General features: G+C 37.5%; 2 protein-coding genes and 1 non-coding gene across 8 annotated transcripts in view; 2 read left to right on the top strand and 1 right to left on the bottom strand.

Moving 5' to 3' along the window:
- Nucleotides 1–2,412, top strand: part of KIAA2012 (KIAA2012 ortholog) — a 126,737-nt gene extending 124,325 nt beyond the window's left edge. For all 6 annotated transcript variants that reach the window (XR_015143836.1, XR_015143831.1, XM_086345832.1 and 3 more), the window contains one exon: nucleotides 1,435–2,412. Coding sequence is in view for 4 of the 6 variants with exons in the window: in XM_086345832.1 (XP_086201958.1) it covers nucleotides 1,435–1,573 (139 nt within the window). In the remaining 2 variants the exon portion in view is untranslated. The remainder of the gene's footprint in view (nucleotides 1–1,434) is intronic.
- Nucleotides 2,413–3,736: 1,324 nt separating this feature from the next.
- Nucleotides 3,737–23,289, bottom strand: part of SUMO1 (small ubiquitin like modifier 1) — a 29,709-nt gene continuing 10,156 nt past the window's right edge. The window contains exons 2-5 of the mRNA XM_086345851.1: nucleotides 18,605–18,679; nucleotides 13,712–13,789; nucleotides 10,311–10,382; nucleotides 3,737–4,567 (exon numbers count right to left, since the gene is read on the bottom strand). Of these exons, the coding sequence (XP_086201977.1) occupies nucleotides 4,499–4,567; nucleotides 10,311–10,382; nucleotides 13,712–13,789; nucleotides 18,605–18,679 (294 nt within the window). The 3' untranslated portion in view covers nucleotides 3,737–4,498. The remainder of the gene's footprint in view (nucleotides 4,568–10,310; nucleotides 10,383–13,711; nucleotides 13,790–18,604; nucleotides 18,680–23,289) is intronic.
- On the top strand, nucleotides 6,640–6,724 carry LOC147378015 (small nucleolar RNA SNORD103/SNORD85). The gene has a single exon (XR_015153874.1). It is a non-coding gene; the product is annotated as a small nucleolar RNA SNORD103/SNORD85 (small nucleolar RNA).

Here is a 23,289-nt window from a genome sequence, read left to right as displayed (position 1 = left end):
ATTTACATTCTAGGGATGGGGGTGGGGAGACAGACTCTAAACAAAGGTTTTTTAAGTTGGCAATAAATGTTATTCAAAAAATTTTTTAAAAGAGATAGGATTGCGGGAGGTTTAGTTTAGACAGGTTGGCCAGGGCAAAACCTTAGCAGAGGCGATATATAAGGGTGGGACCTGAATGACGAGTTAGTCACATAAACATGTAGATGAAAAATATCCCAGGAGGTAAACAGCAAGTGCAAAAAAAAAGTTCAAAGAAAAGAATGAGGCTGGCATGGCCAAAGAATAAAAGAAAAGTTAGCATGGCTGTAATGAAGTGAACAAGACACAAAGAATACTTGTAGATAAGGTCAAAGATAGACCTTTTTAGTAGAAATAGCTCAGAATCAGCCATCGGGGCCAGCAGCATTTCCCCCTTTATTATCTTACAATGATTATTACACCTTTCTGATAATAGAGTCTCTTTAGTAATGTGCTTTCAATTGACTCCTTAAAAACCAGGTCCTCCATAGTGGCTATTATCATAAATTTCCCCTCCTTAGTGAAAGCAACAAAGTCATCCTTGTTTAGAACCATCACAACTGAAGCGTGAAGAAGTCCGGCAAAGAAAACCATGTGATTCCAATCTTAACTGTAAACAATTTACCCCTTGAAATTTATTTTCTACAACTTAAGCTGAATCTAAGCTAATAAATACCCTTCAGGGGACAAGAGAAAAAAAAAAAAGGAAGCCAGAATAACTCTATTTCAGGGTTTTCCACCTTACCTTGAGTTGTTCTCCTGGATGTTCCTCAGCTGTTATGGGAATTACAAAATAGATTAAGGGAAGTCTTGATTCAGTTTCAAAGTTGTATTCCACGTATCACAACAGTAGGACTGGGTTCATAAGTATTGAAACCAAAAGCAAAGCTGAGTTGCAATTTTCACAAAGAAAACTGGCCAGAAATACAAGGGGAAGTTGAGCTATTGTGCAACGCTAATCCAAGTTGCTTTGAAGAAACATCTTCACCTCCACCAAGAATAATTAAAGGGGTATGTGAAGGGTGTGAAAGAGCCTCATTCTAGCAAGTGTTAGAACTTAATGCCAGCTGGCTTGATTTCATCTTCGCTTGTGTGACATTGGCCCAGGTATACTTTAACTTCTCTGGCCTGTTTCTTCATCCCTAAGACAAGAGAGTCCCTTCATGAATACAGATTTAAGAACTATTATACCCTTCCTTTTAACCTTTCTAGTAGGAAGATCATGATCCTTGAAACCTCATATGTAAAGTTACTGAATGAAGACAGTATGACCTTCCACTAAAATGCAAGTCAGTAACCACAAATCTAATGATGATTACTGAAATTCTTAGTGAAAATTATTCAACTAGCTTATAAAGACAATTTTCTAGGATGCTTTATCAAGTGTTGTGATCATGGGTGTGAATTGTTTCTTAGGCAAAAAGATGCTTTGAAGAAACATCTTCATTTCCACCAAGAACTCCATAAGGAAGCCAGTGGCCTACAGTGGACACACAACATTTCCAGACCATGGGTCTACTCTTACTTCCACTTCCTACAAATACCAAGACCTTAAGACTAGAAGAAAACTAAAAAGTTGGAAGATGGTGATGGAAAAAGAGAACCTTCCTTCTATAATGAAGTTCCATACTGAGCTCCATTAGTTCCATTTCATCTGGTTCACCTCACTGTACAGCTAACTTCACTCTAGGATCTCCATCCACACCACTGTCCAGTAAATAGCCACATGTAGCTATATAAACATAAAACATTCAGTTCTCCAGTCACACTAGTCACATTTCAAGTAATCAGTAACTGAATGTGGCTACTGGCTACAATATTGGACAACAGATACAGAACATTTTCATCACAGAAAGTTACACTGGACAACACTGTACTCTTGAGCCCTGAAAATTAACCAGCCTTGAGGTTTTGCTCCGAACTATGCCTTGAAAAACCAGCCACTAGCATGATTTCCCCGTTTTAAAAATCACACTGACTCTATCAAGAGTCTTGATTAGATAATTTATCTTTAACATCTCTTTAATAACAGTAAGTAAAAAAAATAATAATAAGTATCTACTACAGAATGATCATTAAAGAGGATGAAGAACCTTTAAGATACATAAGATACATAAAAAGATGTTACAGCAAGCAGTATCTGAAGCAAAATTTTCCCACAAATTTCCTTTGGCCCCACTCTATACTTCAGTCTGCATTTAAAAACTTAATACTTGCAGATGATTCCCTGGAAATCTCACACTAATGCTTATAAGGTGCTTTCTACAGGAGCTGCACTTCCACAAACCAGAAGTCAAGCTCTGTGTTTGTACTGCTGTGTTACTGGACTTGCTTAAATGTGATGCTTCAACTCCTTGCTTTATGTAACATAGAAATAAAATGCCCCAAACACTGGCTATTGTAGTGAATATATCACAGTCTTTCTCAAACTTGTTGACCCTACTTGCACATTATTCAATTGATTCAATAATACTTAGATGAGAAAGGAGCATCTCAAATAACTCAACCAAGAGAAGAAAGAACACTCAAGGAAAACATCCTGGTGGGAAATTACCATTCCTGATTTTATTTTCTCTCTTCTTTTACAAATTTCAAAAGTTGCAGTCAAGCACCAGGTAGAGTGGCTACACTAAAATGTTATTCGAGGTGCCTTCCAAATCTTATCGATATTCTATTAAACTGTTGCTGTTAAAGGCCTATTTTATCAGCACTACTAACCAGATAAGCACATTTTTCAGTTAACCATAGCAGAATGCACAGCATTTAGAAGAATCCAATAAACTAAAATCAAGTATCCCCCATAGCTAAGCTCCACTACCTAAATGCCAAGTCTTCAGACATGCAAACAAAGCTGATACCAAACTACATATATGCGCATTCTGGATAGCTCAAATAGCCTATCAGTTTTCTCAGGCCTGACAGAAATATGCAACTCAATGAGGACTTTCTGGAAATGGGCCTTATTTCTATGTACTATTTAACACAATGGTCTAAAAGTTCTAATTTACCTAGACTATATATGTACAATACAAATAATTTTTCAGGTATGGTCAAAATAAGATTTATAAGACAAGCCAATTATTTTTCAACAGGAAATTTGAGAGGGTATTCAAACTATAATAGTTTGCATTAGAGATAGGTTTTATTTGCTCTTCTCAAGTAGCTAGATGACATTCTACTTGGAATAATACAAAATTGGATTACATATGTGCATATATATTCTGAATTCTGTGATTCATTAAGGAGTTAAAAGAAAAAGTTAAGCCCTCTAATTAAGGAACTAATTTAGTATTTTAATTTTACAGTTGAAAAGATGATATAAAGAAATAAAATATAAACAACCTTAACTACAGAGAACATTTTGAAAATTGTTAAGGGAAAAACTGAAATTATCAATATCAATTAAGAATTTCTGGCGTGCCCATTTATTCAACATATTGGGTAACTGTATCATATAAATGCACCATACAGGAATATCAAGTTTTTTTAAAAAACAACAGTGAGTATTTAAGAAGGTATTGTGACCTTAATTAAATCCTTAATTCTGAAGGCACTTCAGTAACTTTCAGTGCTTCAAAGTCATGATCATCACCACACAATCCATAAAAAAATCTGTACCATGTATGAACAATAATTTCCAGTATGATGCAAAAAAACCTTATGTTTTAAGCATTTTCTTTTTTTCTTTCTGTACAATTAAAAATAAAATAAACATGGGTACAGTTTTTACAAATATTTTGTTTATTTTAATGAAGCTGGTACAGACACTGTCCATTTAAAACCCATATCCCAGGCCAAAAAGTACAAATAAAGTCAAAAAGAGCAGTGTTCTGTTGTATACACTTCTGCATGAATAACTTTAACTGCTAATGAAAATTAGATCTTTTCTGGGATCTTCTGACAAGATTTTTCTTTCATCTTAAAATGCTTTCTCTTCAGTGAAGCCATCTTTGGAGTTAGTCATTATTCTCTGTCATTTTGACTCCAAATGGATATTCCTCTTCTTTTGGTCCAGACCCTCAGATTTTAAAAGTAGCTTCAAGTTAAGGAAAGGTCATTTTTCCACAGTTCTGTTTTCCGAAAAACTTCCATCTCCCACTGAAAGTCATAGTCCAGGAGTGAAGCAATCACATGCTAGAACGTCAGGGCCAATTGGAAAGTCATTAGGAACACTTGCATTAGTTGATCTTATTTATCACAAGCCTGCAAATGCACAGTCCTGGAAAAGGCGGGCTCTCTATGCACACATGTAATTTTTAAAAAGGAGAGAGTGATATGAAGGGGGCTGAGGTTTGATCACCAAAAATCAGCACAATGAAAAGAAATAATAATGAATAATGGGCACTAGAATTCAAATTACCAGATGTTTTAAAGAGATGGGGTGCCAGTTTCAATTATGTTTTGAACACCACATTACAAAAGAACTATTTTTAAAAATAAAAAAGGATTAAGGGGAAAGAAAAAAAAATAAAAAGAATATCTAAACCGTTGAATGACCCCCTGTTTGTTCCTGATAAACTTCAATCACATCTTCTTCCTCCATTCCCAGCTGTAAGAGGAAAGAAAAGTGTTAGTAGTAGAATAAAAAGTACTATTTTTTTAACTGGCTGCAACTATGTGGCAACTGTGCAAAAAAGATACAAAAATAATCCATAGTTATCCTGTTCTGAAACTAACAATCTTGTTTCCTTTAATCCAAAGAACAGAGAGGTATATTCTTTTCTTCTGATACTATGTCAATATGAAATCATTCATGTTACTTTGCTGAGCCAACTTTACTTCCCAGTTTATTCACCATGTAAAATTTAAGTGTTTCTGAAAAGTACCTTAAAGGAGTTTTAAATCTAATGAAACATGTATAGAATAGTTTAAGTAATAGTTTGATGCCATGTTTTCTAAAAATCATTTTACTTCCAGATGTAATTATTCGACAGAATCTCTTTCTTCTCTTTCAAAAAACCTGACTTCACTTGAAATATATGTGGGTTTTGGCTAGAAAAATACTGTCTAAGGGTTCATTTCTAAGTAGTTTGCTTTGTTATATAGAATTCCTTCTAGAATTTAACTATTATTTTCTTTGATAGTGACCACTCTCAGTGAAGAGTTATTATACATCTACTTTTGACACTTCAATTCTATAGGCTTGATTTTTCAGGCCAGTTCTCAATTCTTCCAGAAAACGGGGGGCGCGGAAAGACCCTTTACAATGCCTTTTACAGAACATTAAGCAAAATATATGCAATTTTTTTTTATATGCATGAAGTGTCTGGAATGTTTTTCTTAAAGACATTATTAATAATGGTTGCCTCTGAGAAATGGGAATGCAGAGATATCTAGAGTGTATTTTCCATTTTATATACTTTGGTAGTTTGGTTTTTTAATACTTTCATTTTTAACTACAAGCATTCTTTATTTAAAAAATAAAAGTGTACAGAAGGAGGCTGGTGTTGCATAGAAACCCATAGATGCCTCAATGAGGCTTGTAAAGAACTGCAAATCTGTTGATTCTGGTGTGCAGCCAGGGTTAAAGAACACTGAAATAGGCAGACTGAAAACAAAAATCAGCATTGTTTCCAGTGAACTACAGTGAATCACAAAAGCAAATGAAAAATAACAGTTCAAAGGAAAGTTCAAGTAATCTCTAATGAGACAAGTTCTATATTTTATACAGGACAATTTTGTGCAGAATTACAAAATGTGAAAATTAAAATATGCTAAGAAATCTAAAAATAAGTGGATTTAGAATTTTTTAAAGTGATTAATTGGTTCTGGTGTCATGGATATCTTGACTGTGATAAAACATGAATGTTAAAATAATTATTAATTAAAGATGCTATTAAAATTTAATTTTAATTGCACACTTAGCCTGGTAAACACTGCAAGGACTAGAATTCCAAACAGTACAAGGAACCCTTGAATGGGGAAGGTAGCATATGTCCTTAAACTATGGTGAATATGAAGCCATCAGCTTTAAGAAGTACACTGTCGGATAAGAGTAAACAAGCAACAGTACAAAGAGGTCACTCCCTAAATACCTACTCTCTCCCACTGCCCCATTATTCTTCTAAAAAGATAAATCTTTTAATGATAGTAAGGGAGGTGTCACTAAAATGTATCAAATAACCTTCTGTGTTGGTGAGATTATGCCAAGCTTTTGTTGTTCAGTCACTAAGTCTGACTCTGCAACCCTGTGGACTGCAACATGCCAGGCCTCCCTCCCTATCCCTGTGCCTTAACCAAGTTAAGACAGGGAAAATATAAAATGAGTTTGGAATATCTTGTGCCAGACAGTAAGGAAGTACTCAAGAAAGTAGGTGGATACTAAACCTACAGGGGAAAGTTTGATGAGAAAAAGGATAGTCACATAGTTTCAAAGTATGTGCCCACATATTACTCAATTATAACAGGAAAAATGGTTTAACCACACAGGAAAAAAAAACGATAACTGTTAAACCCAGTGATATACTCCAGATATTACAGCCTGAGAAAGACACATCACCATTTACACAGTAATCCAGACAAACACACATGATCCAAATCTAGTCATGAGTTAACAGAACAGCCCAAATTGAGAGTCTTTCTGGAAAAATAACTGGTTTGTACTCTTCAAAAATGTAAATGTCTGGCAGTGATGAGCCACTTGCCCTCTCTGAGAACAGAGTTCGGTAATGACAATCTTTACTCTGGACTCAAGTTCTGAGCCAGACGAGGCACCCACCACCTCCAGTTCAAAACAAAACACCATGCTGGTGTTGACGATGGGCAACTGAAGGCTGGGGAGTCGAGTCCTTAAGCTGTGAGACTCAGACGGGCCTGTCAAGATGCTGGTGAGGGCAGAGGGAATGTTGAAGATGCACGGCAGGTTGGGAGTTCATTCCATTCAGTGCCCAGCACAGGAGGCACAGGGGTAAGAAGAGGATGTTGTGTGTAAGTGATTAGAAGCAGGGGTGAGGCTACTAGTTTGTTTTCTCCTAATGTTCAGATCGTTATCAGTTTTAATTTTCCCTGGGGTGTTCCAGGACGAAAATGTGATGACTGAATCTTTCCTTGTTAATTTTCTTGTTTCTTTCGAACATGGAACTTTTTCCCCTCTCTTGACCATAATGCCCACTTACTGAAATCAAGCAGGAAATTTTTATTTCCTAGGTATTTTCCATATCTTTGCCCTCTCCCACCAATATGATACATTGTTGATTTTTTAGATATACATTTTACTGTATTTTTTTGTTTGTTTTCTGATCCAGTGGCTACACTGTAGTAGTTTTTGTCTCCCTTCTCTTCCCTGTGCCCCACCCCACCATTGTTCTTTCTACCCTATATATTCCTGAGTATCTTTTCCTGATCTGGTTTCTCTGGGATTCCTGTTCTGGGTCTAAACTACCTTTTCCAGTACAAATAACTTAGTGTTTTCCAGATGTAAGTGTATTTTAGGTGAAATAAATTGATCTCCAGTGGGGGGAGGGGGGGATGTAAATGTCATGAAGACAAAGACAGTCTGAAGTTCCAAGTTAAAGATAAAAAAGTGAAAATGAAAGTCGCTCAGTCATGTCTGACTCTTTGCGACCCCATGGACAATAGCCCACCAGGCTCCTTCCTGTCCATGGGGTTCTCCAGGCAAGAATACTGGAGTAAGTTGCCATTCCCTTCTCCAGAGGATCTTCCCAACCCAGAGATGGAACCCAGGTCTCCCTCACTGCAGGAGGATTCTTTACCAGCTGAGTCACCACGTGTTCACACTGAACTGGATCCTACGATGAGGGAGAAAACTTACCATAAAAGGGAAAATTGGGACACATGACGAAACAGTATTCTAACAGTATTCAGTGTCCTGACTCTTAACAACAGTACTGCAGTTATGTCAAAGAGAATACTTGTTCTTAAGAAATACACACTAAAATATTTAGTAAATGGCCATGGTGTATGCAGCCTACTCCCAAATGGTTCAGAAGATACACATACACACACATATGGTGGGGGGCGGGGGAGGCGAATAATAAAGTACATAAAGTACAGGTAGGAAAATGTTAAAAACTGGTAAATCTAGGTAGAAGAGAGTTCAATTTTTTGCACTTATTCTTGCCACTTTTCTGTAATTTGAAAATCATCACAAAATAAAAACTTTTTAATTTAAAAAGATGAAGGGATGTCAAAAGAAGAGATGTGCCAACTTGAAGGGTTCCCACAGGCTAATATCTAAAGAACATCACTCATACAAAGTATCTCCCCACAAATTACTTATTAATTACAAAATAACTTGGATAAATTGATACAATGCTACAGTGGATAAAATGATACAATGGATAAAATATCTGGCAGTTACCATCTTAACTAAGTGATCAAAATTAGTATTACCCATAGTAAGACATGGACATCATATAATTCCTAACATCATGCACTTGGAATTTCACAGCTTCATTCAGTGTTGCTCCTACCAAATGTTCAAACCTGAATCTAATCATAAGGAAACAACAGACAAACCCCAACTGAAGGACATTCTTTTTTTTTAAATTCATTTATTTTAATTGGAGGCTAATTACTTTACATGAAGGACAATCTAAAATACAGTCGGCCTGAATTCTTTTTAAAAACATCAGTGTAATGAATCAGTCAGTCCTAAAGAAATCAACCCTGAATATTCATTGGAAAGACTCATGTTGAAGCTGAAGCTCCAACACTTTGGCCACCTGATGCAAAGAGCTGTTCACTGGAAAAGACCCTGATTCCGGGAAAGACTGAAGGCAGGAGAAGGGGACCTCATAGTTGGATGGCATCATCAACCCAATGGACATGAGTTTGAACAAACACCGGGAGATGGTGAAAGACCGGGAAGACTGGTGTGCTGCAGGACTGTTGTGTGCGTGGGGAAACAAAGAGTTGGACACAACTTATCGACTGAACAACAACAGTATAATGAAAAACGAAGACTGAGTAACTGTTTCATATGAAAAGGAAGCTAAGAGGCATGATAACCAGGCAGAATGCATAACCTGAATGAGATCCCAGGTTAAGTTAAAAAAAAAAAAAAAGGCAGGTGAGCTATAAAGGACCTTACTGAGACAAAGTGCAAAATAAGATTATTTTGACTGTATATTCAATTACAGTATTGTATCAAGGTTAAATCACCTAAATTAGATAATTTAACTGTGACTCTTAGGAGAACAATAACACTCAAATACTGAGGGGTAAAGAGCCATATCACCTGCAAATTAATATCAAATGGTCCACCAGTAGTGATAATCTGTACATACACAGAGAATGATAAATCAAACACAGCACAACGTTAATAAATGAAGAATCTACAAAAAAGGTTATACAGGAGAATATTATACTAGTCTCATCATTCAGTAAGTTTGAAATGTTTTCAAATAAAAAAGCTAATAATAGCCATACATCATTCCCACTATCAGAAATATCAGAAATGTTATTTTGTATTTGGAGGAGGGGAATCTGTATAACTGTAAATACACACACACTCTTTTTCTCACATTTTATTACTTTCAGATATCTCGGGGTAGGAGTGAGAATGAGCGTAGAGAAGGTGGAATATATAAACAGAGAAATAAAACATTATATTCAATAAAACAAATGAAGGCATAGAAGCATTAAAAAACATAACCCAAAATGACAGAGCCAAAAATATATACTAAGCTTCTGCATTTGGAGAAGGTGATGGGACCCCACTCCAGTACTCTTGCCTGGAAAATCCCATGGACGGAGGAACCTAGTAGGCTGCAGTCCACGGGGTCGCTAAGAGTTGGACACGACTGAGCGACTTCACTTTCACTTTTCACTGTCATGCATTGGAGAAGGAAATGGCCACCCACTCCATGTTCTGGCCTGGAGAATCCCAGGGACGGGGGAGCCTGGTGGGCTGCTGTCTATGGGGTCGCACAGAGTCGGACACGACTGAAGTGACTTAGCAGCAAGCTTCTATATTAAGTTCTCAAAATGGGCCAAAAGTCAAAATCGAACTCTAAAGGTCACTATCACCATGAAAATGAACCCGAAATCTGCCAAATTTGAGAACCATCTGTCCATCCTTAAAAAGGCATAGTATGTGCCTTATAACAATTTAAGTCCTCAATCCCTACTTTTCACCTCTTTTTACTGGCACATTTGAAGGCACTAAAAGGGAAATTCAACCCAAAAGATTATTTTTGTCTCTGACAAATAATATATCAGTTAACTCAGAGAATATTCAAGAAAAGGGCAGTTTAATGGTACCAGCGAACCACATCATTCAATGCAAAATTCAAAATATGTCTTGAATTCAGAGAAGAAATTATACTCACTTCTTTTGGAGTGTGATTATCAGCAATTCTCTGACCTTCAAAGAGAAACCTGAGTGAATTCATGGGAACTCCCTAAAAAGACAGAAAATGTACAAATATAAACCTTATAAGAGATAACAGAAACTTTGATGCACAAAAAGCAAATATGAAAGCTCCAACAGAATGTGTAGAACATAAAACTAGACAGCTAATTCAATCATCATTACCATTAACTGAGTAAAAACTATTTGCTAGATACTCCTGATACCAAATATTTTATATACAGAATCATAAATTTTTCATCACAACGGCCCTAAAAGATGAGTATTGTCACCTTATCTTCATTTACAGCTAGAAAATCTAAGGTATAGAGAGGACACACAAGCTGGTCAACCTTTGAAGGCCAAATCTGTTCCCAACCCTGTGTATTCTTAGCCACTATTCTACATAGTTTCCTCTCAAATCTATAAGCTAACATAAAAATAAAATCAGATATTGGATGAACACCAGCTACCAACTGTACAAGCAAAATTGGTTTTAAACAGACTAAATCATAGAAATTTGGCAAAGCACAGTAGCAAGCCAGATAAACTACAGTAAACCTGTGATGGCATTTATAGCACTATAAGTATCACAAAAGGTATTAAAATATATTTTTCTAATCACTTATTCCACAAAAATGGCTAAAAGAGAGTAGACGGCTCATTTAAAGAGAAGTAACTTCACTAACAAGTATAAATCAATAATCATTTATTTAGTCCACAAGTATCAGAAAGTTCTGCTCAATAACTAATGTGTTAAGATTTCCGCCATGTTTAGAGAAATGTCTATTTAGTTCTTTGGCCCATTTTTTGATTGGGTCGTTTATTTTTCTGGAGTTGAGCTGTAGGAGTTGCTTGTATATTTTTGAGATTAGTTGTTTGTCGGTTGCTTCATTTGCTATTATTTTCTCCCATTCTGAAGGCTGTCTTTTCACCTTGCTAATAGTTTCCTTTGATTCTCCAAAGAAGACATACAGATGGCTAACAAACCCATGAAAAGATGCTCAACATCACTCATTATCAGAGAAATGCAAATCAAAACCACTATGAGGTACCATTTCACACCAGTCAGAATGGCTGCGATCCAAAAGTCTACAAATAACAAATGCTGGAGAGGGTGTGGAGAAAAGGGAACCCTCTTACACTGTTGGTGGGAATGCAAACTAGTACAGCCACTATGGAGAACAGTGTGGAGATTCCTTAAAAAACTGGAAATAGAACTGCCTTATGATCCAGCAACCCCACTGCTGGGCATATACACTGAGGAAACCAGAAGGGAAAGAGACACGTGTACCCCAATGTTCATCGCAGCACTGTTTATAATAGCCAAGACATGGAAGCAACCTAGATGTCCATCAGCAGATGAATGGATAAGAAAGCTGTGGTACATATACACAATGGAGTATTACTCAGCCATTAAAAAGAATACATTTGAATCAGTTCTAATGAGGTGGATGAAACTGGAGCCTATTATACAGAGTGAAGTAAGCCAGAAGGAAAAACATAAATACAGTATACTAACGCATATATATGGAATTTAGAAAGATGGTAACAATAACCCGGTGTACGAGACAGCAAAAGAGACACTGATGTATAGAACAGTGTTTTGGACTCTGTGGGAGAGGGAGAGGGTGGGAAGATTTGGGAGAATGGCAATGAAACATGTAAAATATCATGTAGGAAACGAGTTGCCAGTCCAGGCTCAATGCACGATGCTGGATGCTTGGGGCTGGTGCACTGGGACGGCCCAGAGGGATGGTATGGGGAGGGAGGAGGGAGGAGGGTTCGGGATGGGGAACACATGTATACCTGTGGCGGATTCATTTTGATATTTGGCAAAACTAATACAATTATGTAAAGTTTAAAAATAAAATAAAATTAGAAAAAAAAAAAAAAGATTTCCGCCACGTTTAAATACTATCCCAAAAACATCATAAAAAACTCAAACAATCTTCCTAATATGTACTACACTTATATATACAAGACTGTGCAAACTTACCCTGGAGGTGGTTTTAAACTTTTTCTTAGTTCCCTGACCAGGGATTGACCAGGGCCCCAGCAGTCAAACTGCAAAGTCCTAAGCACTGAACCACCAGAAAATTCTCTACTTTTAAATTATTTCCAGGGTTATATTAACTACTAAACATAACTGACAAGGACAAAATATTCTTTGATTTTAAATATAGGATCTTTCAAAAAGTAAGTATCTTATACTGTGGTCATAAAAGTTTCTACAGAAGCAAGTCTACAATATCAAAATGGAAAGATGATTCAATCTCTCTTATTGGGTAAGAATTCCATACTTCAGATAAATTAAGTGTCCCACTGCATGAATATCAGCAAATATAAGAAAAAATTTTATCAAGCCTTTGTGAACTGAGTATAGATAGAAACTTTTTCTAAAGACTATAAACTCTGAAGCATAAAAAATTATTCCAACTTGATGTTATATTATCTCCCCTGGCACCTTAGGGCTTCCCTGGTAAGCTCAGCTGGTAAAGAATTCACCTGCAATGCAGGAGACCTGGGTTTGATCCCTGGGTTGGGAAGATCCCCTGGAGGAAGGCATGGCAACCCACTCCAGTATTCTTGCCTGGAGAATTCCGTGGACAGAGGAGCCTGGTGGGCTACAGTCCATGGGTCACAAAGAGTCAGACACGACTAAGCACAGCACAGCAATTTCAATTCTGAATCAGTTTAATTTTCACTTTTGCACTGTTTCTCCTCAATAATCAACTCCATTGTCTACAGATGAGGTAAAAGACTACATATTTTCTTTGGAGTTATTGTGAAGAGTAAATGAGAACGTATCTAAGTACCTATTAGCATAGTGCAGCTAATACACGTTCATTTCCAGTTTTAGTTCCCATCAATATTATTACAAATGTGAGCTAGTTGAGCCCCAATTAGTAAGACTTTACTGAGCTTAACAATTAACATCAAAAACAGAAACAGGGAATTCCCTGGCAGTTCAGTGGTGAGGACTGAACTTTTACTGCCAAGGGCATAGGTTCAATCCTTGGTCCGGGCATTAGGATCCCACAGGCCACGCAGTACAGCAAAAAAAAAAAAAAGTTTATTGGCTCACTTATCCTAACACTGGAGTGGGTAACCAGTCCCTCCTCCAGGGGATTTTCCTGACCCTGCAGGGATAGAATCTAGGTCTCCTGTCTTGCAGGCAGATTCTCTACTGTCTGAGCCACCAGGGAAGCCCACTGTTTTCCTTATCCCAACACCTAAATGATCTCTTTTTCTTCTTGCAAAGTCCTAAATACTAGACCACCAAAGAATTCCCAAAAGATTACTTTTCTTTTGACAAGCTTTCTTAAAAGAAAGTTAATGATATATAAAGCACTGAATTTAATACTACAACATACAGACCTGTCTTTGACAGTATGATTCTTTGAGTTTCTTGAGATGTGTTGTCATTTTCACTTTGAAGTGAATCTCACTGCTATCCTAAGGAGATAAGAGGAAAAGGATTATCACTCTTCATGTAAGTTACTTGCTTTGCCTGAAACAAATTATTTAATTATACATATACTACATACAAACACATACAACTTGTCACCTATATTTTCCCTCCAAAATATTCTTTTTAGCATTCCTAACAGGTTTTATTAAAATAATCATCCTCAAACTTGCTCTATACCCATTTCAAAGCAAGTTTCAGTTCAGTTCAGTTGTTCAGTTGCGTCCAACTCTTTGTGACCCCATGAATTGCAACACGCCAGGCCTCCCTTTCCATCACCAACTCCCAGAGTCCACCCTAACCCACGTCCATTGATTTGGTGATGCCATCCAACCATCTCATTTTCTGTCGTCCCCTTCTCCTCCTGCCCTCAATCTTTCCCAGCATCAGGGTGTTCTCAAATGAGTCAGCTCTTTGCATCACGTGGCCAAAGTATTGGAGTTTCAGCTTTAGCATCAGTCCTTCCAATGAACACCCAGGACTGATCTCCTTTAGGATGGACTGGTTGGATCTCCCTGCAGTCCAAGGGACTCTCAAGAGTCTTCTCCAACACCACAGTTCAAAAGCATCAATTTTTCGGTGTTCAGCTTTCTTTATAGTCCAACTCTCACATCCATACATGACTACTGGAAAAACCATAGACTTGACTAGACGGACCTTTGTTGACAGAGTAATGTCTCTGCTTTTTAATATGCAGTCTAGGCTGGTCATAACTTTCCTTCCAAGGAGTAAGCATCAAAACATAATCTATTTTAGGTATTAAAATTAGCAGTATAAGTAAAAGTATGTATGTCAAAAATGCATTCCTTCAGAATTGCATACCTATTCTACTTTCACAATAAAAATCTAAACTATCACAAATTCCCAAAGGCAACTCAGAATAAAAAGTGAAGTGACACTGAAGTGTCATTAAAGATGGTCAAAGCTATAAGAGAGACATATACTGTAAAAGAGCAGACTGAGCAATTCTTCCTGAAATAAAAAGTCACCATACAGAGTCTGGTTTCTCTTGCATGAGTAAAATGAAAAACCTGAGTCACTCAAATTGAAATATGGGATCACAGATAATTTTCCTCTACTGAGACTGTCAAGTAAACTATCAGGCAACCATCAGAAAAAAATATTGGCACTTGCACACTGTAAAAATTTCAAAGCCAATTCTAATGATTACATAACACATTCACAGATACATATTAGTGGAAGTTGCATGTTTTGTTTATAATTATTAATAAAAAAAAAGGAATTCCCTGGCAGTCAGTCCAATGGTTAGGACTTGGTGCTTTCACTGCCAGGACTGGGAATGATCCTGGTTGGGGAACTAAGATCCTGCATGCTGTGTGGTATTTTTCTTTAAAAATAATAATAAATTCTCATCCTGTGGATAATTTCAGGAACAGACAAAACTTCTAGAGCAATACCTCACTCCATCAACTAAAATCATTTCCAGATTAATTAAAGAGCTTGCTGCTGCTACTGCTGCTGCTAAGTCGCTTCAGTCGTGTCCGAGACTCTGTGTGACCCCATAGACAGCAGCCCACCAGGCTTCCCCGTCCCTGGGATTCTCCAGGCAAGAACACTGGAGTGGGTTGCCATTTCCTTCTCCAATGCATGAAAGTGAAAAGTAAAAGTGAAGTTGCTCAGTCGTGTCCGACTCCAGTGACCCCATGGACTGCAGCCTACCAGGCTCCTCCATCCATGGGATTTTCCAGGCAAGAGTACTGGAGTGGGGTGCCATTGCCTTCTCCGATTAATTAATGTTTAGTTAATGTTTAAATTAATTAAAACATTAAAAAAAATTTAGTTATCTTCTCCTCTTCTTTGGGAAAGACTTTTTTCCTAATCTTGACATTAGTAAATCCTTACTTTAAAGCAAGATTTTAACTCAGAAACCATTAAAAAAAAAAAAGGAGACTGATAAATCCAACTTAATAAAAACATAAACCACCTATAAGTAAGTTACGAGACTCTGAAGAAAATATTCACGTTAACATATATAGCAGACAAGAAAAAATAAGTAAATATAAAGAATTCTTACAAATTAGTAATTGTTAAAAAGGTAATCCATGGCATAGGAGAAACATACACAAGCATACCTACTTTACTACACTCTGCTTTTTTTTACTTGGCTATGCCAGATCTGTTGTGGTACACAGGATCTTCAGTTGCAGCATATGGGATCCACAGTTCCCTGACCAAGAAATGAACCTGTGCCCCTGCACTGGGAGCACAGAGTCCTAGCCATTGGACCACCAAGGAGGTCCCTGTGCTGTCTTTATTGAATTTTGCAGGTACTGCGGTTTTTACAAACTTTTTGAAAGTTTGTAACAAACTTGCATTCAGCAAGTCTACCCACACTATTTTTCCAATGGTGTTTGCTCATTTCAGGTCTCTGTGTCACAGTTTGGTAATCAGTAATTTGGTAATTCTCTCAGTAATTCAAATCCTACCCCAACAAAAAAAGCTCACGGAAGGCTCAGATGATGGTTAGTACTTTTCAGCAATAAAATATTTTTTAATTAAGGTGTGTACATTGTTTTTTTTCCAGACATAACACTACTATACACTTAAACCACATTATCGAGTAAACGTAACTTTCCTATGCACTGGGAAACAAAAGATCAAGTGATTCACTTTACTGCAGCGGTCTGGAGCCAAATCCTCAGTATTTCTGAAGTATGCCTACAAACCAACAGAATAAAATTGAGAGTCCAGAAATAAATTCATATATATCTACAGTCAACTGATTTTGACAAAGATGCCAAGCAATTCAATGGGAAAAGAACAGAACTTTCAATCAGTGTTCTAGGAAAAACAGATAGCCATATGCAAAAGAAGTTAGACTCTCCTTCAAACCCATACTAAAAGCATGCAAAAAGTACTCAAAATGATCAAAAACTTAATGTAAGAGCTAAAACCATAAAAACTTTAAAAGAATCTATAGGTGTGAATTTCTGTGACCCTGATTGAGATAATAGTTTCTTATATATGACACTAAAGTGAAAGTGAAGTCACTTCGTCGTGTCTGACTCTTTGCGACCCCATGTACTGTAGCCTACCAGGCTCCTCTGTCCACGGGGTTTTCCAGGCAATAGTACTGGAGTGGATTGCCGTTTCCTTCTCCAGGGGATCTTCCCAACCCAGGGATCGAACCCAGGTCGCCCGCATTGTAGACTGAGGCTTAACCGTCTGAGCCACCAGGGAAGTCCCATATATGACACTAAAACCACAGCAAAAAAAGAAAAAAATAGGGATTTCCTTGGTGGTCCAGTGGTTAACAACCTGCCTGCCAATGCAGGAGACACAGGTTTGATCTCTGGTCTGGGAGATTCCACATGCCAAGGAGCAACCAAGCCCATGTGCCACAACTATTGAGCCTGTGCTCTATAGAGCCAGGGAACTACTGAGCCCGAGTGCCCAGAGCCCATGCTCCACAACAAGAGAAGCCGCTGCAATGAGAAGCCCATGCACCACATAGAGAGGTCCCCACTCACTGCAACTAGAGACAGCCCGTGCAAAGAACAAAGACCCAGCACAGCCAAGAAGTTTCTAAAAAGATACATTCAATTCACTGAAATCAAAAACTGTTTGTACAAAGGACACAACCCAGAAAGTGAAAAGACAACCCAAAGATGGGAGAAAACATCTGCAAACCATCTAACTGATAAGGATCTAATAACCAAAATACATGTGAAAAGTTATTACAACTCAAAAATAAACACAAATAATCCAATCTAAAAATGGACAAAAGATCTGAATAGACACATTTCTCCAAAGATGTGCAAATGGCCAATAAGAACAGGAAAAGATATCCATCATTAACCATCAGGGAAATACAAATCAAAAACACAATGAGATACCACTTCACACTCACTAGGATGACTATATATATTTAAAACAAAAAAAAGAACAACAAATACTGGGTGAAATGTAAAATAACAAACCTTCATTTATTGTCAGTAAGAATAATGTATAAAATGGTGCAGCCACTGCTAAAAGCTGTTTGAAGGCTCCTAAACAAAGTTACTACTATACTAGACCCAACAATTGCACTCCTACATATATAGAGAATTGAAAACATATCCACACAAAAATTATAATGAATAGTCAAAGCAATATCATCATACTGGCCCAAAACTAAAAGATTGGTATAATAATACCCCATGTTTCAGAGAATGTGGGAAAATGTACTCTCACACTTCCATGGTGAGAGTGCACCCGTTCTTCTGTCCCTTAAACAAACAACTATGAAAATTCATTCCTCCACTAATTTCCAGCTAACCTTTATTATCTATTAGCACCTCAAACGGAGAAGGAAATGGCAACCCACTCCAGTGTTCTTGCCTGGAGAAGCCCAGGGACAGGGGAGCCTGGTGGGCTACCGTCTATGGGGTCGCACAGAGTCGGACACGACTGAAGCGACTTAGCAGCAGCATCTCAAAAAGGGTCAATAAGATAAAGATCAGAGTCTGGAGAAATCAGGTGCCAACAGAGAGAAAGGGATCAGGAAAAGGCCTGAGAGGCTCTTCTGTGTAAGGCCTCTAGTGTTATCACTTAATAGGAGTCACTGTATTTGCCACTGAAGCATGCTAAACAAGAAAAAGTTCTACTAGAAGAAATTAAAGTGATAAGTTGCCTAGTGGAACAATTTAAAAATACAGTATCACCCTCTCCTACCTCTAACAGATGCACATACAGTAAATGAAACTCCACTTTTCAATAACTTGCCTTAGTTGAATCATTTTTTCTGTTTCAGAAATCATTCACACATTCCAGAGTCAAAGGAGAAAAATAATGAAACTCACCTGTCCAATGACTTTGAGTTTAATATACTCTCCTTCCTTCTTATCCCCCAAGTCCTCGGTTGAAGGTTTTGCTTCCTGAAAGTACATATAAATATAAAAGTTTCTATGTGCTATTTTAATTACTCATCCATTACTTTGACTTAGGGTACAAAATTTGCAACTAAAAATACAGCAAGCATTTATTTTCTCTGCCAGTCAATCAAGCAAAAAAGGTTCTAAGTCAATTACTCTCTCAAACAACAGTTTACTAAAAATCATGAAAGAAGTCTCTTTTATTATAATCCTACAGTAAAGGTTCTAAAACTTCACCATGCATCAGAATCACTGGAAGGACTTGTTAAAAAGGCGGCTGGGTCTCACACCCAGCTTTTTATTCGGTAGGTCTCGGGTAGGTCTGTAATATGCACTTCTGACTAATTACCAGGCAATACTAATGCTTCTAGGCAAAGGAACAACCTGGAAACCATTATCTTACAGTCAACTACTACCAGTCAGAGGAAGCTCATCTTCCAGGAATCCTTGACCAAACATTTTGAATCCAAGGTTATTTTCTTACAACCTAGTGGGAAAAATTAACTACTCCAATTACAAAACTGTACTAAGAAATATAAATTAATCATATTAACATAAGCAAAGTCTTTTTAGGAAGGAAAATCAAACAGCAAAGTATTGGCTTAATGTACCCAAGTCAAAACAAATCATTTTATATCAGTTATTATTTTAGACTATCTGAAGCAGTATATCCAATTTCAAAAGATTAGGCTTGGGTGAAAAAAAATTAGAATTAAACTGGAACAAGAAAAAAGCCCAAGCAGGGTAAGTAATAATAGTAAAGAGCAAACAAAATTGGAAGACAGAAGGAAAGAGTATAACCCTCTTACAAATTATACCATAAGAAAATGAAGTTAGAATAAACTAGTTAAACAACTTTGCCATGAAGTATTAAGAAAGGTAAGCCATTTTTAGTAAAAGGGTAGCTTGGTAAATTTCACTCAATGGTGTGATAAAAGTAGCTTTCCCATGCACTTTACCTTAGTTTGGCAACCATATTATTCACTTATTTAAATATATACTTCTTTATTATTCATAGTAATTTCAAGTTGTTAATCTACTCTTGGTAAGAACGGTTGTTGTTTAGCTGCTAAGTCATGTTTGACTCTTTGCAAATTCATGGACTGTGGCCCTCCAGGTTCCTCTTCCCATGGGATTTTCCAGACAAGAATACTGGAGCGGGTTGCCATTTCCTTCTCCAGATCTTCTTCATCCAGAGATCGAACCCGAGTCTCCTGCATTGGCAGGTGGATTCTTTACCACTAAGCCCCAGGGAAGCCCTTTAGTAAGAATACAACCAACTTACTTAAGAATATATAATAAGAATTTTGTATACTTAAGAACATACAATCAGAATATTGTATATTCTTAACAATTTAATATACTTCTGTAATTCAGAAGTAACAGGTCCATTACCTGTTTATTTCATGCCAGTAACTGAAAACTAACAAACTCTTTAGCATTCAAAATTTAACAAAATATATTAAACTAGAAATAGCTTTTAAATTTAAGATACAGGCTAGAGTCCAGGGAAATGCTTAGATAACAGAACTGACTTCATTAGTATGAATTCTTGCCTGTTTATCATTCTGCAGTACTTTCAACATTTGCTGACTACTGCATTTTATGGCAGCTGGCAAAATTAACCTTCTTTAGTGAGACAGTATTTCACCTGAAAACTAGAAGACTGTCTTCAAACAGTCTCACAACCACATTTCTCTGAATTTATATTCAAAGTAAACAATTCCTTCTTCCTTTAAGTACTGAGAGAGGACAAGGACAATTTATTCCATGCAGTGAAAGGCAATAAAGAGCAAAGAAGCCCTGAGTCCTCTTTAACTGAGAGAAGGTGTGCTAAGAAGCTTTATCTGAGTTTCCACAAGGAAGAAAACATCCCCCTCCAAGAGGATCAGCAATACATCAGCACAATGGGACTGACTGTGCTCCAGTGTTTCCTAGACAGAGGATACTCAGAACAAAAGAGTTCTTCCCTCTTCTCCAATCCATCCTCCACACTGCTTCAGAACCCTTTCCAAAAGCACAGCTTCTCTGACTGGTTTGTTTTCGTGCACTCAGTCGTGTCCAACTCTTTACGACCCCCTTGGATTGTATGTAGCCCACCAGGCTCCTCTGTCCATGGGATTCTCCAGGCAAGAATACTGGAGTAGGTTGCCATTTCCTTCTCCAGGGGTTCTTCCCGATCCAGGAATCGAACCTGTTTCTCTTGTGTCTCCTATATTGCCAGGCAGGTTCTTTACCATTAGCGCCACCTGGGAAGCCCCTCTCTGACTGTATAACTGCCCCTATCAGAAAGCATTAATAGCTCCTAGTACTTTAAGGCCTAGAAACAAAGTCCACAACATGGCATTCAGTTCCTCCAGTACCAACCTTAACTCCCATTTTTCTCTCACCACTTTCTTTACAATCCAAGGATTTGGTTAAATTGGACTTGTGCTATTCCCTGAACATGTCTATAAACTTCCTTCCATCTTCAGCTCTTTGCTGTCCTTGTTTCCTTTACCTGTAATACACATCCTCCCTTTACCATAACCTCTCTTGAAGTCATCTCACGGAAGTCCATCATCTGAAGTCCAGTATGTAAAGAACTCTTCTGGGAACCACATCTCCCCAAGTCTAGCTCCCTCTAATTAATTCTTCCCAACTACAACCAGAGCCATTTCTCTAAAACGCAATCTGATCTGCCCAGAATCTTCAGGACTAAGTTCAAACTCCTTAGCTGACACATACTGGTCCTCCATGTACTGGTCCCTGCCTAGCAAGCAAGCCTTATTCTCCTACGTCTTTTGCTAATAATATTCTTTGCTCCAGCCAAACTGAACCATCTACAACTCCTTAAACATGGCACTCTCTACCTTATCTCCACTATCCCTGTACCTGTTACTCACCTCTGCTTAGTATGCCCTTTCTTACCCTATTCCCCTTTTAAGACCACTTAAGCATCACTTCTACAAAATCATTCCCCTGATCACCCTCTTAAATGTTCTCATACTGCTTACTTTAATTTTATTATAACCACATGTCTGCATATCTGTGTTTCCCACAAGATTCAGTTCCTTATCGACATGCCTTATTCTTTGTATTTCTGGTCAAGTACAGTGTCTAGTATTTTAAGGATACTCAATATGCTTATTAAATTAACATTTTCTGTGACAGTTTTGTATGTCTTGACTTTCCTACAAGTTTACAAGGAGGAGGTCCACATTTTCACCAGGCAATTATTTAATGCTGGCTGAGTTAAGCTGACAGCACTATCATCTGTATTATACCACAAAATCTTACTAATGTTTCATACTTCTACCGTACACAACAGTCAATACAAACAAAATCCTTTCAGCATTCACTTCAATTTCACAAAACATGTGAACACTAGAATTTGAAATTTCCAAGAATACTGCCACTCTCCTTAGTCACTCCATTTTGACAATCTTTTCCCAACTCTGAAGCACAAGAGCAATGCCATCTGTACCCACTTCTTTAATAGCCTCACGCTTGCCCGATGCAGTCATCTAACTTTTCATGTGCCTTTTTCCTTCAACAAACTAGTCTGGAAAATGAGAAGATCTTGTACAGAAAAAGGCCAAAGTTTGTCTCTAGCAATCTCAGTGTCTTTTGTATGCCTTCTTTCCTTCTCTCCCCTGTTTAAAAAAAAAAAGAAGCTGCCAATACAGAATGGTATGGCACACTAGTCACAAAACACTGAAAGCATTCAGCACTAGACCCAGAACAGTAGGTCATGAGAGAAAAGAGAATCCCAGAGAGGGCTGGCTTATTAGGCTGGGAAGGTTACACAGCCCCAGAGCAGAAGAAACTGGTAAGGTAAAGAAAAGTAAAGGAACGTACAAGATCAAAGGCAAGAACTGGAAATCTCTAAATTTTCAAGTCTGTGTCATCTAGAGATTGAATCATGGTAACTAGAATGGTAGAAAAGAATTTATCAGACACCAGGCGCTATCAACTCTTCTTACCAAGATATAAATGTAACAGCCTAGAAATAGAAGATGGCTGGATCTGAAAAGAAGAACAAAACAGGAAAGGACACAAAACACAACAATCCTCATTTACAAATGCACAGAATTCAAGAAAAGAATTTTATTGTGCCATTTCAAAGTCAAAAGAACAAAAATTTTGCTAAAAATCTCTATGACAATCCGTATGTTGACAATTCAATCACAGGGAAAGAGCACCACACTTAACTACTCCCAGCCTGAAACTGACCCTTCCAGTTCTACAAGGATTGTTCATTCTTCTGAAAGAGGGGGGATTCTGGGGAAAACCAAAAATAAAGATCGCATTTACTCTTATTTGACGACATTAGAAAATTTTCTGGTTATGTTAAAAGAAAAAAAGTCACATATTGAGTGACTTCCCTGGCAGTCCAGTGGTTAAGAATCCAAGCTCCCAATGCAGAGGGCACAGGTTTGATCACTATTCCAGAAACTAAGATCTCACATGGCAGGGCCAAAAAAATAAAGTAAATCTCTGTTAGAGATACATATTGAAATATCTGTGGATGAAATAATACAATGTCTGGGACTAGTTTCAAAATGATGTTATGAAGTGGTGTGGGGTCATGTAGATGAAATAAGATAGGTCAAGAGATGGGTATATGGGTA

Source organism: Bos grunniens, chromosome 2 (genome assembly GCF_055505025.1).
Source record: "Bos grunniens cultivar Pamir isolate PY7600 chromosome 2, Bosgru_T2T1.0, whole genome shotgun sequence".
NCBI classification, from domain to species: domain Eukaryota; kingdom Metazoa; phylum Chordata; class Mammalia; order Artiodactyla; family Bovidae; genus Bos; species Bos grunniens.
Note: the sequence above shows the minus strand (reverse complement) of the source record. Positions and strands in the feature narration are given on the sequence as shown.